Genomic DNA, 20724 nt, shown 5'->3' on the forward strand with positions numbered 1-20724 from the left:
ATCTTTATGTAATATGTGTGGTAATTACATTTAATGAGAATAGAAGTAGGCTCCCAGTAGATGATAATTAGCAATGTTTCAAATCCCAGCAGTACCACTTACACACTATTTTACCCAAACTGAACTTCAATTTCCTCATTTACAAACCTACTTCAGAGCTTTTAGGAGGTCTAGACAAGAAGGTAGGGAAAATCGTCTAGCACTGGCCCATTACTGCCTCTCAGTAGTCACTGAGTGAGATTTCATGATGCTCCAGCATGAAGAAAGCATTCCTAACAGTAATTGTGGATCACAAATGGAATGGCTTTCTTGAGTTAGCTATTTCCCTATCACTGCAGACATTTAAGTAGGCTTTAGATGACTATTCTTCCAGTATGTTGTAGAAGACATTCATGCAATTTGTAAGACAAATTTACCTCAGAGATCCTGTCCCTAAGCCATTTTTGATAAACTTACTATCTCTAGAGTCCTGGTCTATAGTTTGGGAAATAGACCCAAGCAACAAATACTCTTTTTTCGATAGAAATTTTATACTGAAGTCTAATTTGCAAAATCTAAATAAAATTGGAGCTGCTAGGTGAAGTTGATAATGGGAAGTTCCCTGAGGTATTGTTTACTCAGTTATCCCTTGTATTTGTATTTGCTTTATATGCTTACTAAAGCATTCTTTAAAAAAAATTTTTTTTTTTTTTTTTTTTTTTTTTTTTTTTTTTTTTTTTTTTTCCGTGTCCGGCAACGGATCGCAACCCTCAGTGTTGCCCCCGTACCGGACCGGGGACCGGCAACGGGATCGCAAGCCTCGGTGTTGCTCCCGCGCCTCGCTCAGCCAGTGAGCGGGAGCCGGTCTGTACGTGGGATCCGAACCCTCAGACGGGAGCGCCGCCGCGCTTCCCAAGCGGCGCACTATCCAGTGCGCCACCGGGCCGGCCCCTAAAAAAATTTTTTTACCACATAACTACTATTTGAGGTAAATAAGGTAAATTAATTTTATAGACTACGAAATAGGCATAGAGACGTTAAGGAACTTGTTCTGATCCTCGTAATCCTTAAGGAGCCAGAACTGTAGCCAGGATCTGTTAACTCCTATTTTAGTGGTCTTTTCCCCTAATGCCAGTAACATGGTACTGCTTCATTATCACTTTATAGCTTTTGTTTTTTTTTTCTTTTATAGGATTAATTATTTAGATTTAAAGAATTGTAACATTCCTGGGGACTTGCTCAAAGGATGATTTTTACTTTTGCTCAAGAGGAAAGTTCTGAATCTATCAAGTAGCTTTTAAAGAAGTCCTTTGTGTGGGTTACATATATAGACGTTTTCATGAAGAGGAGTGAAAAGCCAGAAGGATATAGACAAATGAGGCCTAAGACCTTTCCTGCCAGTAACTACACTGGCAGCAGCCGGCAAATGCTGCAAGAAATTCGGGAATCCCTTAGGAATTTATCCAAACCATCTGATGCTGCTAAGGCTGAGCATAACATGAACAAAATGTCAGCTGAAGATCCTCGACAAGTCAGAAATCCACCCAAATTTGGGACGCATCATAAAGCCTTGCAGGAAATCCGGAACTCTCTACTACCATTTGCAAACGAAACCAGTAATTCCTCTCGGAGTACTTCAGAAGTTAATCCACAGATGCTTCAAGACTTGCAGGCTGCTGGATTTGATGAGGTAAGAATTTTTAAAGACAAAAGAAATGTTTCTTCTTACCTTATGCTACTTAGGTGACCTCATGCCAAAATGTTTCTTTTGAAGACTTTAACCATATATACAAATCTGTGTATTCTATTAGCAAAGAATGTTATGTTTACAATTCCATTAATTGTTATAACAAAATAATTGTTATTTCTTTAGTTTCTTCTGTGATAGCTATCACTAAATTCTGGAGTTTCTATAATTTGAAAAGCCAGCTCATGAAGTCAGAGTGGAAGTGCAGTTGAAGAAAGCCATAGATGAGGGTAGGGGAAGGACATTTGTTTGTGTGAAATGTGAACTTGGTGGGCTAAGTGGCTATTTGAGAAGTGATAGCTCCAAGGATATGAAGTTTAAGTTTATAGTAGGGAGAAAGAATTATAATCATGGATTTGATTAAGCAGTTTGTTCACGTCACTCTCAGGCCCAAATCTTAAATTCACAAGAACTAATGGAATTTCAGTTTAGGCTAACTATGGCAAGTCTTAAGTCTGACCTTAAGAACTCATTTTGAAATTTTCCATAGCACATATATTTAGTCATATTTGGTTTAGGTTATTAATAAGAGTTGCTATTTAAGATAGTATACCATATTAATATGAGTATTTTAGGTGACAGAAATCATTTTAGATAAAAATTGGCTCTGGAAAATGTTAAAACACAATAACAAAATATGAATAGTCCAGAGTTAATTACTTTTTTTTTTTTTTTTTCAAAATTATGGTAACTTTTTTCCCTGATCACAAAAACATTACCTATTCTTTACTGAATATTAAAAAAATATAAAGAAGAAACTGAAAATTACCGTTGGCTCCACTACACAAAGATAAGTACCCATAAAATTCCTTCACTATTTTTAATATTGTGGTGACCACATTTCCAGCTATCTCTATACAGTTGGCTCTTGAACAATGCAGGAGTTAGAGGTGCCGGCCCCCTCCCCCACACATCCTACCCCCACTGAACAGTTGAAATTCACATATAACTTCTGACTCCCCGAAAACTTTTACTAATAGCCTACTGTTGACTGGAAGCCTTACCAATAACATAAACAGTTTATTAACATGTATTTTGTATGTTATATGTATTATATACTGTGTTCTCATAATAATAACATAAGCTAGAGAACAGAAAATGTTATTAAGAAAATTCTAAGGAAGAGAAAATATATTTAAGTGGAAGTAGATCATAATAAAGGTCTCCATTCTCATCTTCATGTGGAGTAGGCTGGAGAGGAGGGGAAGGGGAGGAGTTGGTCTTGCTGTCTCAGGAGTGGCAGAGACAGAAGAGATTGAGGAGGTGAATGGGAGGCAGGAGAGGGCAGGCACATTCGTTTTAACTTTATGGAAATAGGTAGTAATTTCTGTCTGGCTTTTTTGCTTTTTATTTCTCTAAAAATGTTTCTATATGGTACCAATCCTCATTCCACCATTTGCTTTAGTGTCAGTGCTCATATCATAGAAGGGTCTATGTCATAAAAGAAGTCAAAAACAGAATTGAATAATTGGAACCCTTTTGCCAGATTGTCTAATGTCAATTTGTTTTCTGGCACTGCTTCTTCTGCATACTCTTCCTCATTATGACACTTATCTCCACTAAGTTGTCTTCTGTTAATTCCTCTGATGTGGTGGTGTCTTGAATTTCTCCAAGATCTATATGTTGAAGCCCCTCACCCCCCACCTTTTTTTGTCATACCCACAATCTTTTTCATGATTTCCTTGATTGACTCTGTTGTAAATCCTGTGAAGTTATGCACAACATCTGGACAGTTTTCTCCAGCAGGAATTTATTGTTTTGGGCTTGATGGCTTTCATGGCTTTTTCTACATCAACAGTGGCATCTTCAATGATGTAATCCTCCCAGACTTTCATGATGTTCTCTCTGTCATGGTTCTCTTCCATAGCATTGACAGTCCTTTCCACAGAGTACCCTGTGTAATGAGCCTTAAAGGTCCTCTTGACTCCCTGATCTAGAGGCTGAATTAGAGATGTGTTTGGGGGCAAGTAGACCAGAGTTAAACTCACAGGGTTCTGGGTGGATAGGGGCATTATCCACAATCAAAAGAACTTTAAAAGGCTGTTCCTTACTGGCAAGATCCTGCCTGACTTCAGGGATAAAGCATTGATGGAACCAGTTCAGAAAAAGGGTCCTCTTTGTCTGGGCCTTCTTGTTGTACAACCAGAAGACTGGCACTGGTGATTATATTTTCCCTTCAAGGTCCAGGGGTTAGCTGCTTTATAGATAAGAGCAGTCCTGATCATAAACCCGACTGCATTTGTACAAAACAGTAGAGTTAGCTTATCCCTTCCTCCCTTAAATCCTGGTGCGTGCTTCTCTTCCTTACTAATAAATGTCTTTTGTGGCATTTGTTTCTAGATTAGGATACTTGTCTGCACTAAAAACCTTTTCAGGCAAATATCTTTTCTCCTCAGTGATTTTCTTAATGGTGTCTGGGAACTTGTCTGCAGCCTCTTAGTTGGCAGAAGCTGCTTCTCTTGTTATCTTAGGATTTTTAAAGCCAAACTTCTTTCTAAAATTATCAAACCATTCTTTGATGGTACTAAACTCTCCAGCTTTAGATCCTTCACCATCCTTTTGCTTTAAGTCATTATATGATGACTTCATTTTTTCTCAAACCATATTAGACTGCCTAGGTATTATGCCTTTCTTTTTTTTTTAAAAAAAAAGATGACCGGTAAGGGGATCTCAACCCTTGGCTTGGTGTTGTCAGCACCACGCTCAGCCAGTGAGCAAACCAGCCATCCCTATATAGGATCCGAACCCGCGGCCTTGGTGTTATCAGCACCGCACTCTACTGAGTGAGCCACGGGCCGGCCCTTATGCCTTTCTTATAGTAATCCTTCACCCACGTAAAAGCTATATTTTCAACATGAGATAAAAATGTATTTCATAAAAAGTGCAAGGTTTTCATGCCTGCTGGGGTAGCTGCAGTGGTGGCTTCATGAATTTCCTTTTCTTTTTTTTTTTTTTTTTTTTTTGGTCTTTAATGCTGGATTTGTTTATCTTGAAAAGGTGAGTAACTGCAGCTGCAGACCTCAATCTATGGTACATATCAAGCAATTCAACATTTTCTTGTAATGGCATGACTTTTCTCTGCTTATTGGGACCACTGCCAGCATCGCTAGTGACATTTCATATGGGTCTCATGGTGTTATTCAAGGTTTATGGTATTGACTAAACATGATGAAAAATACATGAAAAACACAAGAGATCACTTTTTACTGAGATACACAGTTTCCGGGAGAGACAAACTGCTCATGTAGAGATGATTAGCATCACAGGGCATTTTAAGTGTGGATACTTGTAACACTTGAACTCACCTCAATAACAATAGGAGGTGGCTACAAAATTATTGCAGTAGTACAGTATGTATTACAGGTAATTTTATGCAGTTATGTTTTAACATTGCATCTTTATGTTTGTTTACATTTCTCTCCATGTGAATGGCACAATGTATGGTCTGTAAGTATGTCTGTAAGTTTTGACAAATTTTAATTTTTTGTAATAGATTTGTGTATATTTTATGGGAGTAAATGATAAAATAGACTAGTATCTACATATAGATATATCTATATTTTGGGGGTTTTTTTTGCTGGCTGGTAAATCTACATATATTTTATGCATTCATGATATACCTAATTTTTAAAAATTTTTTCAATATTTCTAGGCTACAATGTTCATCTGCAAGTTTTTTCCAATTATCACAAATCTCCAAAAAAATTTTCTGTATATTTATTGAAAAAAATCCACATATATGTGGACCCACGTGGTTCAAACAAATGTTGTTTGAAGATCAACTGTGTTTAATTTTAAGAATGAGAACCTGAGTATGCATTATAGTAAAGGATTTGAAAAGAGATTTACAACTACACTAGGAGGAAAAAAAGTTATTCTTTCTGGCCCATTCCATTTGCCTGTTTGCTTCATATTATTTCCTATAATTTTTATACTTAAGTGTTCTAAAAATATTGGATTTACACCAGAAAATAGAGAAAGGAGGAGAAAAGGACCTGGGATAATATTTTTCTAATTAGTAGTTGGAGGATTAAGGAAATAGCTTGAGTGGAGATTCTGCAGAGCAATTTCTTTCTAATCCCTTAGCAAAAAGGCAAAGTATAAACATAATCATTAATCTTATTCTTTCCTTTTATATATTGCTAAAGAAAGAGACCTTATAAAATCAAATAGCTATAAAGTCCCTGAAGAGGTAATGTGTTATGTCAGGTAAGTCACCCAGTAGATATGTATCTGTGGAGCTCTTACTATGTGTGAACCCATTGGTCAGGATAGTGAGGCATATCAGATGTGGCCCATACCTTTAAGGGACTTAAAAGTTCTTTCTAGGGGCCGGCCCGGTGGCGCACTGGATAAGTGCGCCGCTTGGGAAGCGCGGCGGTGCTCCCGCCCGTGGGTTCGGATCCCACATACAGACCAGTTCCCGCTCACTGGCTGAGTGAGGCGCGGGAGCAACACCGAGGGTTGCAATCCCGTTGCCGGTCCCCAGTCCGGTACGGGGGCAACACTGAGGGTTGCGATCCGTTGCCGGACACGGAAAAAGACAAAAAGACAAAAAAAAAAAAAAAAAAAGTTCTTTCTAATGTAGGCAGTTTTAAGAAATCTAAGGTATTGGTCAGTGCTCTATTCTTTATCTATTGGCAGTAATAACAATAATTGCTTTGCATTACAAAGATATGTTTGCTTTATTACAATTACACATTTCAAAATTGTCACTTTATGACATTAATCACCCTTTAAGCAAGGTTGCTTTACTGAAAGCATTTAGACATTTACTGTTCATTTGTCCACATAATGAATGGTATTATTGATACCAGTGATGCTATAGAGAATATGGCAGTCTACTTCTTCTACCTTCGTGAATCACTCAGTCTGGTAGCTTCCCATTATATTGTAGAATTTATATTGTTCAAGATCCTAACTTGGTATTTCAGAATTCTTACCCAGTTTTCACTTTGTACTTTTTTATCATTTTATAAACCCTGACCTATTCCTTTTATTAGCTATGCCAAGTTCAGGACAGTTGCATGTTTTTGTTTTAAGAATATGTTCCTTGTGACTCTGTAAAATTAAAAGTTCAAATATTTCAAGATTAATTTTCTCATAGGAATAAATGTTAAATAGGTTTGATGCATTCTTGGAGCACATAGATGTACAATCACTGGAGTGTATTTTTTGCTCAGAAGCATGAAAAACAAAAGCATAATAATGTGGTCATAATGTTTTCTTATCACAATAAGACCTCTTTTCCAAAGTTACTGATTTGAGGGTGCTCTTTTTCACACTGGCAGTAACACCTCCACTTAATGAACAGTTGGTTGATGTTATTACAGAAGTAAAAACTATTTTAAAACATAGCAATAAATATTAAAAAATAAAAGCCAGCACAATAATCACAGGCTGAAATTTCAATGCATTTAATAAGAATATGATTCCCACATATCGAACAAGAATAGTGGGTGCCGATTTTCTCACCAACTGAAGTAACAGTGCCATGTGATAATAGCATAAATACAATTACAATTCACTTGGCTAATCCAGTTTTAAAATTAAGCACTCTCTGATGAATTTTAATTTTGGACAATTTGTATTTAAGTTTGAACATAAAGTAAGGCTCAGTAATCTCTTTGTATCTCACTACAAGTTTGCGATGTCTGATTGGCATTAAATGTGATCATGTTGTATCCTTGTATCAGTTATGCGTTGAGTTTGATTGCTTTTAACAAAAATCCAAAAATATTTTTTTCAAATAATGTTTTAAACAAGACAGTGATTCACTTTATACAGTTAGCATTAGCTCAACCTCTTAAAGATGTCAAACATAGGACTCTTATGAGTCTCTTGAATCTTACTTCTTGATGGCAAAGTACTCTAGCACAAATATCATATCTCTTACCTAGGAAACAGGATATAGGAAGGACCAGTACCTAAGTCAGGAATAGCAAAAGTTTTCCAGAAAAGCTTGCTTCTTCCAACAAAATTAGTAACTTTTTACAAGAAAGGGAGAATGGATCTTGGGTAGGCAACAAATTTCTACCACAGCCTTTCTTTGGTTGTTCTCACATTCATTTCTAGTCATTTTATGTCGGAGGGTCATCTTTCAGGGGCCTGTTCACACATTAGTCTTACTAAGCCATTTCTCATTTTAAACTATCATTTGAAATATTAAATTCTCTAGGACAAGTAAGTAGTTTTCTCCCTCATATGCATGTCATTGTGCTTTCTGCATGATAGTGTATAATTTATGCTTACATATAACGTAAAGGACAAAGAATTGAGGAGGACAACCAGCATTTGAGCACTACAGGCACTGTGTTAATGTGCTTTACATGTTTTCTTATTTAATCCTCACATCAACTCTCTGAGCTTATTACAGTTGAAGAAACTGAGGCTCTGAAATGTTAACTAACTTTCCAAAAGTCGCACAATTTTTTTTTTTTTTTTTTTTTTTTTTGCCTGGCCGGTATAGGTATCCAAACCCGGGACCTTGGTGTTATACACTCTAACCAACTTAGCTAACCGATCAGCCCAGGTCACACAATTCTAAAGTGGAGCTGCTGGAACTCAAATTCAGATCTGTTTGATTCCAAGTCCTCTGTTTTTTTCATCATACTATCTAGCCTCCTTAAATCTTCATCACATAATCATTCATATATAGTCTAAGTATTTTCTTCTACCATTTGTCCTATATTTATATCCTTGTAAATATAATTCCCTGAAAATGTAATCTCTAAGAAGATAAGAACCAGAACTCAATTGTTGTTTTACTAGTAAAGTACAGTAATTTCCAATATTTTGATTGATACTTTTTTAACAATCTGATAGTTTTTATTTGTTTATAGAGGAATGACATTAAGAATGAGAAATAATCAGAATCATGTTGTTATGATTGTACCCCAAAGAAGTTAATCCTAGAAGGAAACAATAATACATTATGTAAAGGTGAAAATATCAAAGAAACATTTGGAAGATTTGAGGGTTTGTTTTCCTTAATAATTTGAGATTGTATGGGCTTTTTTAGTAGTCATAAACAGGACATTAATATTATGGTTTGGGGCCCTATTCTTTGTAATTATGAATTTGTGTAGAAGAACTCATAGTGCTGTTTCCCTCTTATTAATTAGAAGGTTTAAATTTTGTTTTTTGTTTTTTTAAATTTTATATCAGGATATGGTTATACAAGCTCTTCAGAAAACTAATAATAGAAGTATAGAAGCAGCAATTGAATTCATTAGTAAAATGAGTTACCAAGATCCTCGACGGGAGCAGATGGCCGCAGCAGCTGCCAGACCTATTAATGCCAGCATGAAACCAGGTGATTAATCAAACTTTTTTTTCTAGTCTCTTCTTTTATTTTATAGCTTTAAAATACTTAAGTATATCAAATCTTTTGTCTTAGAAATTGGTAAAAGCATCCCAAGAAAGAAAGTCTCAAATTAAAATAATAATGTTATAGTGTTATACCCAGATGAATTTGAGGATGGGGCCCTCACATTTGAAAGTCATCTAGGCAGCAGTCTAGGTTGAGAACTACTTGATTGGTTATACTGCAATGGAAGTAGATCTTTTCTCCCCAAAGATTATCAAACTACTCTTTTTTTCTTTTTATATATTTTTTCATATTATAAGAGTAAAATACATTCTTCATAGAATGTTTAGAAAGCAAATAAGCAAAAAGAAAACACCACTATTGGGGCCGGCCCAGTGGCGCACTGGATAGTGCGCCGCTTGGGAAGCGCGGCGGCGCTCCCGTCCGAGGGCTCCCGTCCGAGGGTTCGGATCCCATATACAGACCGGTTCCCGCTCACTGGCTGAGCGAGGCGCGGGAGCAACGCCGAGGCTTGCGATCCTGTTGCCGGTCCCCGGTCCGGTACGGGGGCAACACTGAGGGTTGCAATCCGTTGCCGGACACGGAAAAAGACAAAAGACAAAAAAAAAAAAAAGAAAACACCACTATTAATAACCACAATATTTTGGTGCATTTGTTTCCCAGTATTTTTTCTTGTGGGAAACCTGAGTAAGTTTATATGTGTATTTTAATTCTTGTTATTTAAGCAAAAAATGGGATTGTATTCAAACCTACTTTATTCCTAACTTTATTCATGTATAACTTACCTTGTTATTAAAGAAATGTTCTACAGAATAATTTTAATAGCTACTTTAAGATAGGTTTATCACATACTTTATTTAACCAGTCTCTCGTTTTTGGACATTTGCCTTGTATTCTTTTTTTTTTTTAATTACCCTTATACCTAAATCTTTGTACATACGTGATAATTTCCTAAAAGTAAATTTTAAAAGACTTGCAAAGTTTTAAGGTTTTTCATAGATATTGCCATCAGGATGAGGTGGTACCAACTTATATTCCCCCTATCAGTTTATCATGAGAATGCCTATATTCATAAAGCCTAGGTATTATCATTTTTGTCTATTTAATGGCTGTGGAAATACTATTTTATTTTATATTTACATTTCTTTGACCACTGGTGACGTTGAACACTTGTTTATTGGTTATTTTTAAGTTGCCTTTTTAATTCTTTGTTAATCTTATGTTTATCTTTTAAAAATTGGTATATAAGAAGTCTTTATTCATTCTTTCTTTCATTCAACAAATTTTTATTGGTCAACTACCATTTCAGGCCCTTTGCTCAGCATTGGGTAAGTTCCTGCCCTTTGGTAGAGCTTACATTGTAGTAAGGGAAATCAGATAATCACACAAATACATGTAGAATTACAACTATGTATGTATGAATGAAGAAAGGAGAGTTACATGGTCCTATGGGCTCATGTAATAAGAGGGTTTTTTTTTTTTTTTACCAATCAAGATCCGAGAAAACCTTCCTAAGAAACTGACAATAGAGCTGGTATCTGAAGAAAGACAGGGTTTATAGGGATGGATTTTGTGAGGAAGAGTGTCCCTATGCATGGCTCTTTTGGCAGGTTTTGATACCACAAAGAAATGAAAGTGGCTGGAGCACTGAAACAAGAGTATGAGATGTGACCAGAGAAGTAAGTCCAGTGGTGTCTGACTATGCATGACTCTTTCATTAATTTTATTGTAAGAACAGTGGGAAGTTATGGAAGTGTTTTCAAGCAGGGTAATGACATGATTGGATTTGTGTTTCAGAAAGATGGCTTCAGTGGATGAGAATGGATTGGAGAGGAGCAAGGGAGGGTATAGAGATAGCCTTGATAAGGAGATACAGTAGTTCACGGGAATTGAAGGTAATTTGGACTAGGAAGATGGCAGTGGAGAAAAGTGAATGAATTAAGAGGAATGCGAACAGTAAAATTGACAAGGACTTGATGATAGATTATATATGGGAGATGATGATGGAGAAGGTTGACTTAGTCTTTTGCTTTATAAAAATAGATGCGTGGTGATACCCTACATTAAGAAGGGGAATGCTAACAAAGAATAGGATTTGGTGGGGAAGATCATATATCAGTTTTGGACTAAGGAGATGTCACATCTGGAGCTGGATATATACATGTGAGCCATACATATGAAGTAGGTCACCTGAGGGAGATAACCTAGACAAAAATGACAAGATGGCCTGGAACCAATCTTATTATTTAATAGCTGGTAGGAAAAGATAAGCCTTCAAAGGAGACAGGGAAGGATCAGCTAAAGAAGAAGGAAGAAGACCAATAAGGTTTTTAGTGTCTTGGAAGCCAAGGGAAGAGAATGTCTTAAGAAGGGAAGGGAATGGTCAAAATACTAAATACTACTAAGAGAGATCAACCAAGATGAGAACTAGAAAATATCTTCATTGTGACATGGTGTATTCGGTCGCTAGGGCAGCCATAACAAAATATCACAGACTGGATGGATTAAATAATAAAGATTTATTTTCTCACAGTTCTGGAGGCTAGAAGTGCAAGAGCAAGTTGTCAGCAGGTCTGGTTTCTTCTGAGGCCTCTCACCTTGGCTTGCAGATAGCTACCTTTTCTCTGTCTTCACATGATTGTCCCTCTGCATGTGCATGTGTCTGGTGTCTGTGTCCACATTTCTTCTCATAGGACACAGGTCACATTGCATTAAGGCCTACTCTAATAACTTCATTTAACCTTAATTACCAAACGTCACAGTTTCTGATACTGGGTGGTTAGGACTTCAACATATGAAGGGGGGTGGTGTATAATTCACGGGGTAACTTGTTTCTGTCCAATCATGGGAGCATAATTCAGATTGGAGTGGGTTGAGGAATAAATGAGATATGAGGTAGTAAAGAACACAAGTATAAACAGCTCTTCGAGAAGTTTTTCTGTGAAGAAGGAGTGCAGACATTTAACAAGAGTAGTGCTTCCCAAACCATCTGTGGTGAAAGTCTTTGAATTTCCAATTCATTATGAATTAATAATTTTATAATATACAATAAAAATGTTATTAGAAAATTAAAATTTTAAATAATATATAAAATATCAGTCCAAACATTGTGTTAGTAGATTTAACAGACATAAGATTAATCTGTCAAATTTCTGTAAAAGTTTCTCAGTTCTTACTGAGAACTTCAATACTTATCTCATAGTATGCCAATATCAGTTTGTGAACCAGCACCAAATAATACTTTGAGGTAGAAGTTTATATGAGAGTGCAGGGAGAGTCTTATTATTTTTATTTTGTTTTATTTTACTTTTAGTAGGAAAGACTTAGATATGTTTTAAAAATGATTGGAAGACTCCAGTTAAGAGGATGAAATTAAATATTCAAGAGAGAAGGATAATATAAATTTCCTAAGAAGCCAGGAGGAGATGTGATCCAAAGCCTAGGATAACAGATTATTAGGCTTAGATAAAAAGAGGAGCAGTCAGTCATTCTGCTCCAAAAGGAGTATGCAGGCCTGGGTTATGCAGGGATGATAAGGGCATTACTTTCTGATGTCCTCTCTTCTCTGAAGGAGAATTTCAAGTCATTTGCTAAAAGTGATAATGAGGAATGGGGCAGGCAATTTGAGGAGACTAGGACTGGCAGTAGTGAAAAACCAAGAAAACAGTAGGATTTCCTAGCAGTGCTGAGGCCATTTCAGGATGCTGATCATGAGTTTAAGGTAGAATCAATCTGCCCTTCACATCACCTTTTCTGGTAGTTAGCTGGAATTACCCATGACTGGAGCTTTACTAAACAAGCTCAAAATAAGATAGATAATATTGCTGAAAGGGTAATTTAAATTCTTATTCAGAGCATAATCCTTTTGGGCTTACAGTGGCTTCTTAATTCTTTCAAACTCCTGTCCACGGAATGGCTACTTCTCAGCTTTCATCTAGTACCACTCTTCCCCTCATTTACTGCTCTCCAGCCATACTGGGTTTCTTTTTTTTTGGAAAGATAACAAGCTTCCACCTCGGGTCCTATACCCAGTTAGAGGAGCCTTTTTTGGCCACTGAATCTCATCCCTTTCTATTCTCCTATTACTCTGTCATTTGACACCATTTATGTTTCATGGATATAGCATTTATCACACCCTGAAGTTACCTTTTTAATTTATTCATTTTTTTATTGTCTATCTTCTCCCCCAAGAATATAGGCTCCATGGGGCCAGGGATGTTATCTTGTTTACCAGTGTACTTCGGTTGCTTAGAGCAGTGCCTGGCATATAATGGATGCTCAATAAATATTTAATGAATGAATAGAAAGGAGGAGAGAGGAAAGGAATATAAAGGAAAGAAGGAAGTGATGGACCATGAATTTAAGTTGGATAAAGTGTGCCATAAAGAAAGGAGGACTGATGAAGTAGGGGATTAATTTTGGAGATCTTGATAAAGTTGAAGAACTTTTGCAGTAGGTGTAAACCAAAGAGAAGAAGAGAAAGTTGTGGTAGGAAAGTATAAAATCTTAAATTAGTAGTTTTGGAAGAACAGCAGATATTTGTGATGTCAAGATTTGAAATACGATCTTGAGAGTGATACTTGACATGGAGTGGAGGAGGAGAGGTCAAGGAGCTGAGAGATGAGGGGAATGGATGTTTTATCCATGTAGATGTTGAAGTATAGGATGATGGCAGGGCTTAGGGCAGATCAAATGCCAAAGTTGTGGGTGAATAAGAAAGAGCAAGTAGGAGCTCATGAGAAGTGAGGAATAAACATGGCCTCCCAGATAGCATGAGCCTCAAAAGATTTGGCTTTTTAAAAGGAATAATCTGGAAGCATAAATGGAGAGCAAAGAGGTAGAACCCCACCTGTCAGCCCAGTTTTTTTGTTTTGTTTTTGTTTTTGTAAGAAAACCTTAATTTCAGAGGGTTGAAAGGAAAGTAATGTCAGCAGAAGAAAACCAGCTTTAAGGAAGTGACAAGAAGGCTTGTATATGGGATACAAAAGCATTTGCTGGTTATGGAGCAGAGCAGGTCCAGAGGGCTTAATGGAAAGGTTTGGGAAGTAGAAGAACACAGAGAGCTGTCCTGGAGGCACAGAACAACAGGGATGGCCATACAGTCTAGGGTTGTGGAGACTTACATTTTAGCTGATAAAAACTGGGTGAGTGGGCCGGCCCGGTGGCGCACTGGATAAGTGCACCGCTTGGGAAGCGCGGCGGCGCTCCCGCCCGAGGGTTCGGATCCCACATACAGACCGGTTCCCGCTCACTGGCTGCGCGAGGCGCGGGGGCAACACCGAGGGTTGCAATCCCGTTGCTGGTCCCCAGTCCGGTACGGGGGCAACACCGAGGGTTGCAATCCCGTTGCTGGTCCCCAGTCCGGTACGGGGGCAACACCGAGGGTTGCAATCCCGTTGCTGGTCCCCAGTCCGGTACGGGGGCAACACCGAGGGTTGCGATCCGTTGCCGGACACGGAAAAAGAAAAAAAAAAAAAAAAAAAAACTGGGTGAGTGACAGTTGTATTTAGCCTCAGCTGACCATCTGAGGAAAGTGAAACTGAGCCTGTTGGCCAGAGGACTTGTGTGGCTTACCCTGAATGATGACTTTCCCTAAAGTCACAAACCCAAAATGTTGTCCAGCCTAGATGAAATGGAGCATTAAACTGGACATTCTGAACATTTGCCACTTTTTTTCATGTGTTATTAATTTTTTTTGACTTTTCAAATTTGTGGGTGTTTCTTGTTCGTTTTGTTTTTAATGATGATAACTGTTTTATATATTTAGATCTCTCCCTTTGTCATGCTTGGGAAGAGTTTCCCAAAACGTACGAAAGAGGTACCCCCAATATAATTGATTTGTTTTTTCTAGTGCTTGTATGGTTTCTTCTTTAATATTTAAATCTTTAATCCTTCTGAAATGCATATTTATATATGTATATCCTCTTTTATGCCAATATATTTAATGTATTTTTTTAATGTTATATATTTTTTCCAAGTGGCCAGGCTATTTATTTATTTATTTAGTATTGTATATTTTCTGGCTTGTTTTATTTATTTGGAAATTTCCTTAAAGACAGACTTTGTAAAATCTATACCTTATTTTGTGTTCAGCTAGTTATCCCCTTCAGTCTTTTTCTGTTTAAGGAACCATATTAAAATATATTTAAAATTACTAGTTGTATCTGTCAAAATTACAAATAGACACATCCTTTGGCTAAATGCCACCTCTGATAATTTATATACAGATATACATGCATAAATACGAAATAATATGTACAAAATTTTCCATTACTGCATTTTTGTGTATGTAAAGCAAAAGACTGGAAATAACCTAAATGTCCATTAACAGGGGAACTGATTAAATAAATTAGGGTACATCCATACAGTGAAATACCATGATAACATTTTTAAAAAGTTAGGAAACACTTTGTATGCTGATATGGAATCCTCATTTTTTTAAATGAAAACAGCCAGGCACAATAATATAAATAGAAAGTATACTACTAACTTGTATTGTATATTTCTAAAATACCTTATTCATGACATTGATTAACCAACCCGTTTTCTTCTTTGAAGGTAATGGACAAAGATAGGTATCATTTTGTACTTTGTGGATTTTGAGCCAGGAGAATATATTATCTAGCTAAAAATAAATACAATTTTAAAATGTAAAATGAAGTCACTTACTGAAATTTTTTTATAATTCTTTTTTTTTTTTTTATTTTTGGCTAAATCAAGCTAATTAACATGTGTATTACCTCACATACTTAATTTTTTTTTCATTGTACATGTTTGTTGTGTATAATGATCTAATCAGAATAGTTAGCATATCTGTTGCCTAAAAATTTATCATTTCTTTGTGGTTATAACATTCAATATCCTCTTTTCTGGCTATTTTGAAATATTCAATAAGATATTATTAGCTATTGTCACTGTAGTAGGCCAGAACTTATTCTTCCTATCTAAAGGTAACTTTGTAACTTTGTACTGGTCTACCAACCTTTCCTTGTCCTCCCCTTCCAGAATTTTCAAGAACACAATACATTGTTTTTAACTATAATCACCATGTTGTACAGTAGATCTCTTGAACTTATTCCTATTTTTACAATTCTTGGAAGAGAATTGAGTATCATTTAGTAGGATCAGAATTCCAAGCTAAATTTTTCAACAATAAGAGATTAAAAACATTTTTTTTCTCTCTCTTTTATGACCATAGGGAGTGTGCAACAACCAGTTAACCGCAAACAGAGCTGGAAAGGTTCTAAAGAATCCTTAGTTCCTCAGAGACATGGTCCACCACTAGGAGAAAGTGTGGCCTATCGTTCTGAAAGTCCCAACTCGCAGACAGATGTAGGAAGACCTTTGTCTGGATCTGGTGTAACAGCATTTGCTCAAGCTCACCCTAGCAATGGACAGAGAGTGAACCCACCACCACCACCTCAAGTAAGGAGTGTCACTCCTCCACCACCTCCAAGAGGCCAGACTCCCCCTCCAAGAGGTACAACTCCACCTCCCCCTTCATGGGAGCCAAACTCTCAAACAAAGCGCTATTCTGGGAACATGGAATATGTAATCTCCCGAATTTCTCCTGTTCCACCTGGGGCATGGCAGGAGGGCTATCCTCCACCACCTCTTAACACTTCTTCCATGAATCCTGCTAATCAGGGACAGAGAGGCATTAGTTCTGTTCCTGTTGGCAGACAACCAATCATCATGCAGAGTTCTAGCAAATTTAACTTTCCACCAGGGAGACCTGGAATTCAGAATGGTAGTGGTCAAACTGATTTCATGATACACCAAAATGTCCCTGCTGGTGCTGCGAATCGGCAGCCTCCCCCTCCATATCCTCTGACCCCAACTAATGGACAAAGCCCTTCTGCTTTACAAACAGGGGGATCTGCTTCTCCTTCATCATATACAAATGGAAGTATTCCTCAGTCTATGATGGTGCCAAATAGAAACAGTCACAACATGGAACTTTATAATGTTAGTGTACCTGGACTACAAACAACTTGGCCTCAGTCATCATCTGCTCCAGCCCAGTCATCCCTGAGCAGTGGGCATGAAATCCCTACATGGCAATCTAACATACCAGTGAGGTCAAATTCTTTTAATAACCCATTAGGAAATAGAGCAAATCATTCTGCTAATTCTCAGCCCTCAGCTACAACAGTCACTGCGATTACACCAGCTCCTATTCAACAGCCTGTGAAAAGCATGCGTGTATTAAAACCAGAGCTACAGACTGCTTTAGCACCTACACACCCTTCTTGGATACCACCACCAATTCAAACTGTTCAATCCAGTCCTTTTTCTGAGGGTACCACTTCAAATATGACTGTGATGCCACCTGTTGCTGAATCTCCAAACTATCAAGGTCCACCACCACCTTATCCAAAACATCTGCTACACCAAAACCCATCTGTTCTTTCATATGAATCAATAAATAAATCTAGCAGAGAAGATCAGCCTAGCTTGCCCAAGGAAGATGAGGGTGAAAAAAGTTATGAAAATGTTGATAGTGGGGATAAAGAAAAGAAACAGATTACAACTTCACCCATCACTGTTAGGAAAAATAAGAAAGATGAAGAGCGAAGGGAATCTCGTATTCAAAGTTATTCTCCTCAGGCGTTTAAATTCTTTATGGAGCAACACGTAGAAAATGTACTGAAATCTCATCAGCAACGTCTACATCGTAAAAAACAATTAGAGAATGAAATGATGCGGGTAAAACCTTTTAAAATGTCCATTTTTATACTGGTTAATCTGTTTGCTTGGTGTTTGTTTTAGAATATTGCTCTGTGGTATTTTTTTTTTCTTATAGCTAAATACAATATATTAAAAATTACTTAAAAGTGAGTAAATATTAAAATACTTTTGATTATAGCACTTTAGTATTTCAGGATTTACTCAGAATTTCCTTATAATAAAGTTATTATGTAAATTAAGAAAAAAATAATTTGCAGTATACAGTTTAGGTGTACATGATTTCTTTATATGGAAATTGGAGCAAGTGTTGTTTTCTAGGTTTTACGTATTCTCTTATAACATTTAAAAATAAGTTAGAAATCTGAGTCCCATCTCTTGATACACTTATGAAGCATTTCTTTTTACTTGCAGTAAGTTTGGGTTTGTGGATTCATTTATCACTTAGGTTTTATTAGAAAGTGTTAGAGAAGTCTCATTTTGGTTATTTCTCCCTTATTTCATTTTTATAATGTATTGGAGAAAAATGTGCTGAAATTATTAACTCAAACTATACTCAAAAAGAGATCAGAATAAGTAAACACTTTAGATTAATGTGTATTGTGATTCCATATAGATCTTTTCACTAGATATTATGGTAGTACTATCATTATCATTATTGTTTTTATAAAGCACTTAGAGTTCAAAGATTTGACTCCTAATCTCACATCTGTTACTCAAAAATCCAAGAGGCTTAAATTTGTGATTAAACTTCTTCACATACTTGAGAGAGCCATTCTTTTAAAATGATTTTTCCAACTGGCTGGTTAGCTCAGTTAGTTAGAGCACAGAGTTATAACACCAAAGTCAAGAGTTCGCATCCCCATACCAGCTAGCACCAAAAAAATAAATAAAATGATTTTTCCAAATCTGATTTTACAGTATTGTTATTCCTGCTATAAAGTGAAACTTGTTAAATGAGAAATATCATGATAATCTCTATGACTTATCCATATTTTAGTTCTTAGGATTTCTTACTAAAGTCTGTCTATATGTATTTTCTTAGTTTATTTTTCCTTTTTCCTCTTCACTTTCACTAATAGCTGATTTAAACTTTTATGGTGTTGGAAGCTTTGCTGACTTCTGTAGCCTCCATTACTGTGTAGGCAAGTAAGATTTTAAGAGAAACAGTTCTATACTAAGCCTGGCCTGCCACCCTTCTCAAAAGATTTTGCATGCAAATGTGCATCCTAACAGAAGCATGAGGTTGCTATATTTTAATTAGTCTTGCATTTCTAGAATTAGACCCTACTTTTCAATTGAATTCCTTTTCTATTTAAACAATTTAATTAGTTCTTTATTAATTAGCCAGTAGAAACTGTTTTTCCCATCTTAGTCCAGGTATCCCATATCTAATTAGAAGTTGGTTTTTGTTTTTATCTGTCTTTTGATATCTTTATAAGTCACACTGATTATTCTTTGAAATATTCCAAAATACCTAAGAGACCTTGTAACCAAATAGGTTGTCCCTTTTACATGAGGTAAGAGAAACCCTTTGCATTTGGTGTTAGTGGTGGACTGCGAGTCCACCCTTACCCTATCTAATGCCCTGAGAAACATAAAAGACTATTAATGACAAATACGTATTTATTGAGAATGGGAAAAGGATTGGTAAACTAGAGGTTTTTTCTTCATACATCAATTTTTGAGAATAAATAAGCCTGGAGTAGAAGAATTTCTTTTCATGAAGGAGAAGATGGGAGGAAAAATATTTGAGGTCTAGTCATTGTACAAGGAGAAGCATATAAGGAAGGCAATCTAATCCTACGATTTGGGATGAATATGCATGGAGAGATAGATGAGAATGCATGCTAACAGACATTTGTTTATTGCATTAGCGAAGAATAGAAAGCTGACTGTTGGTATACTCTTCTCCTTGCTCTCCACAACTGAATTTACATACATACTCACCTTGTTTATCTTGTTAACTATCTTTTAAGCTGCATTTTTGATGATTAATTTTCTCTGAAGTATATTCTTGATTTCTAACATGCTTTATTAAAAATTATGCAATTAACCTTTAAATATATGCCTGAAATTTTTCCATACTATTTCTTAATATTCACTATTGAAGAATATAATTCCTCTTTTAACATCTAGTTTATTTGCCTAGGTTGGATTATCTCAAGATGCCCAGGATCAAATGAGAAAGATGCTTTGCCAAAAAGAGTCTAATTACATCCGTCTTAAAAGGGCTAAAATGGACAAGTCTATGTTTGTGAAGATAAAGACACTAGGAATAGGAGCATTTGGTGAAGTCTGTCTAGCAAGAAAAGTTGATACTAAGGCTTTGTATGCAACAAAAACTCTTAGAAAGAAAGATGTTCTGCTTCGAAATCAAGTTGCTCATGTTAAAGCTGAGAGAGATATCCTGGCTGAAGCTGACAATGAATGGGTAGTTCGTCTATATTATTCCTTCCAAGACAAAGACAATCTATACTTTGTAATGGATTACATTCCTGGGGGTGATATGATGAGCCTGTTAATTAGAATGGGCATCTTTCCAGAAAACCTGGCACGATTCTACATAGCAGAACTTACCTGTGCTGTCGAAAGTGTTCATAAAATGGGTTTTATTCATAGAGATATTAAACCTGATAACATTTTGATTGATCGAGATGGACATATTAAATTGACTGACTTCGGCCTCTGCACTGGCTTCAGGTGGACACATGATTCTAAGTACTATCAGAGTGGTAAGTAAACTCATAAAATTTATTTCAGTTTTTTCATAATAATGTTTATTAATGCAATAAAATATAAGATGGTATCATCACTGCATGGATGGGAGCCAGAAGGTCTGGGTTAAGTCTTGATTCTGTTGGATAAATGTGGTGAATCCTTTAGGCACTTAGACTTATATGAAAGAGTGTGTTAGTTTTAATTATTTCTAAATATCATTAACATTTTTGAGTTAACTTCTTTACATCAGACAAAAAAT

At 36.4% G+C, this 20724-nt stretch overlaps 2 protein-coding genes across 2 annotated transcripts; both read left to right on the plus strand.

Annotated features, from left to right (window-relative positions):
• Positions 1-1171: 1171 nt before the first annotated feature.
• Positions 1172-17919, plus strand: LATS1 (large tumor suppressor kinase 1). The gene is made up of 3 exons (XM_008587435.1): positions 1172-1669; positions 8894-9041; positions 16255-17919. Exons 1-3 carry the CDS (start codon positions 1319-1321, stop codon positions 17826-17828), a joined length of 2073 nt encoding a protein of 690 aa, XP_008585657.1. The 5' UTR covers positions 1172-1318; the 3' UTR covers positions 17829-17919.
• A 1930-nt stretch (positions 17920-19849) lies between these two features.
• LOC103602983 (serine/threonine-protein kinase LATS1-like) lies at positions 19850-20479 on the plus strand (the record flags this gene model as incomplete). The annotated part of the gene is made up of 1 exon (XM_008587436.1): positions 19850-20479. A coding segment is annotated over exon 1 (553 nt), but the record flags the coding sequence as incomplete, so codon positions are not given.
• Positions 20480-20724: the final 245 nt, after the last annotated feature.

Source organism: Galeopterus variegatus, unplaced genomic scaffold, assembly GCF_000696425.1.
Source record: "Galeopterus variegatus unplaced genomic scaffold, G_variegatus-3.0.2 Scaffold4394, whole genome shotgun sequence".
NCBI lineage: Eukaryota > Metazoa > Chordata > Mammalia > Dermoptera > Cynocephalidae > Galeopterus > Galeopterus variegatus.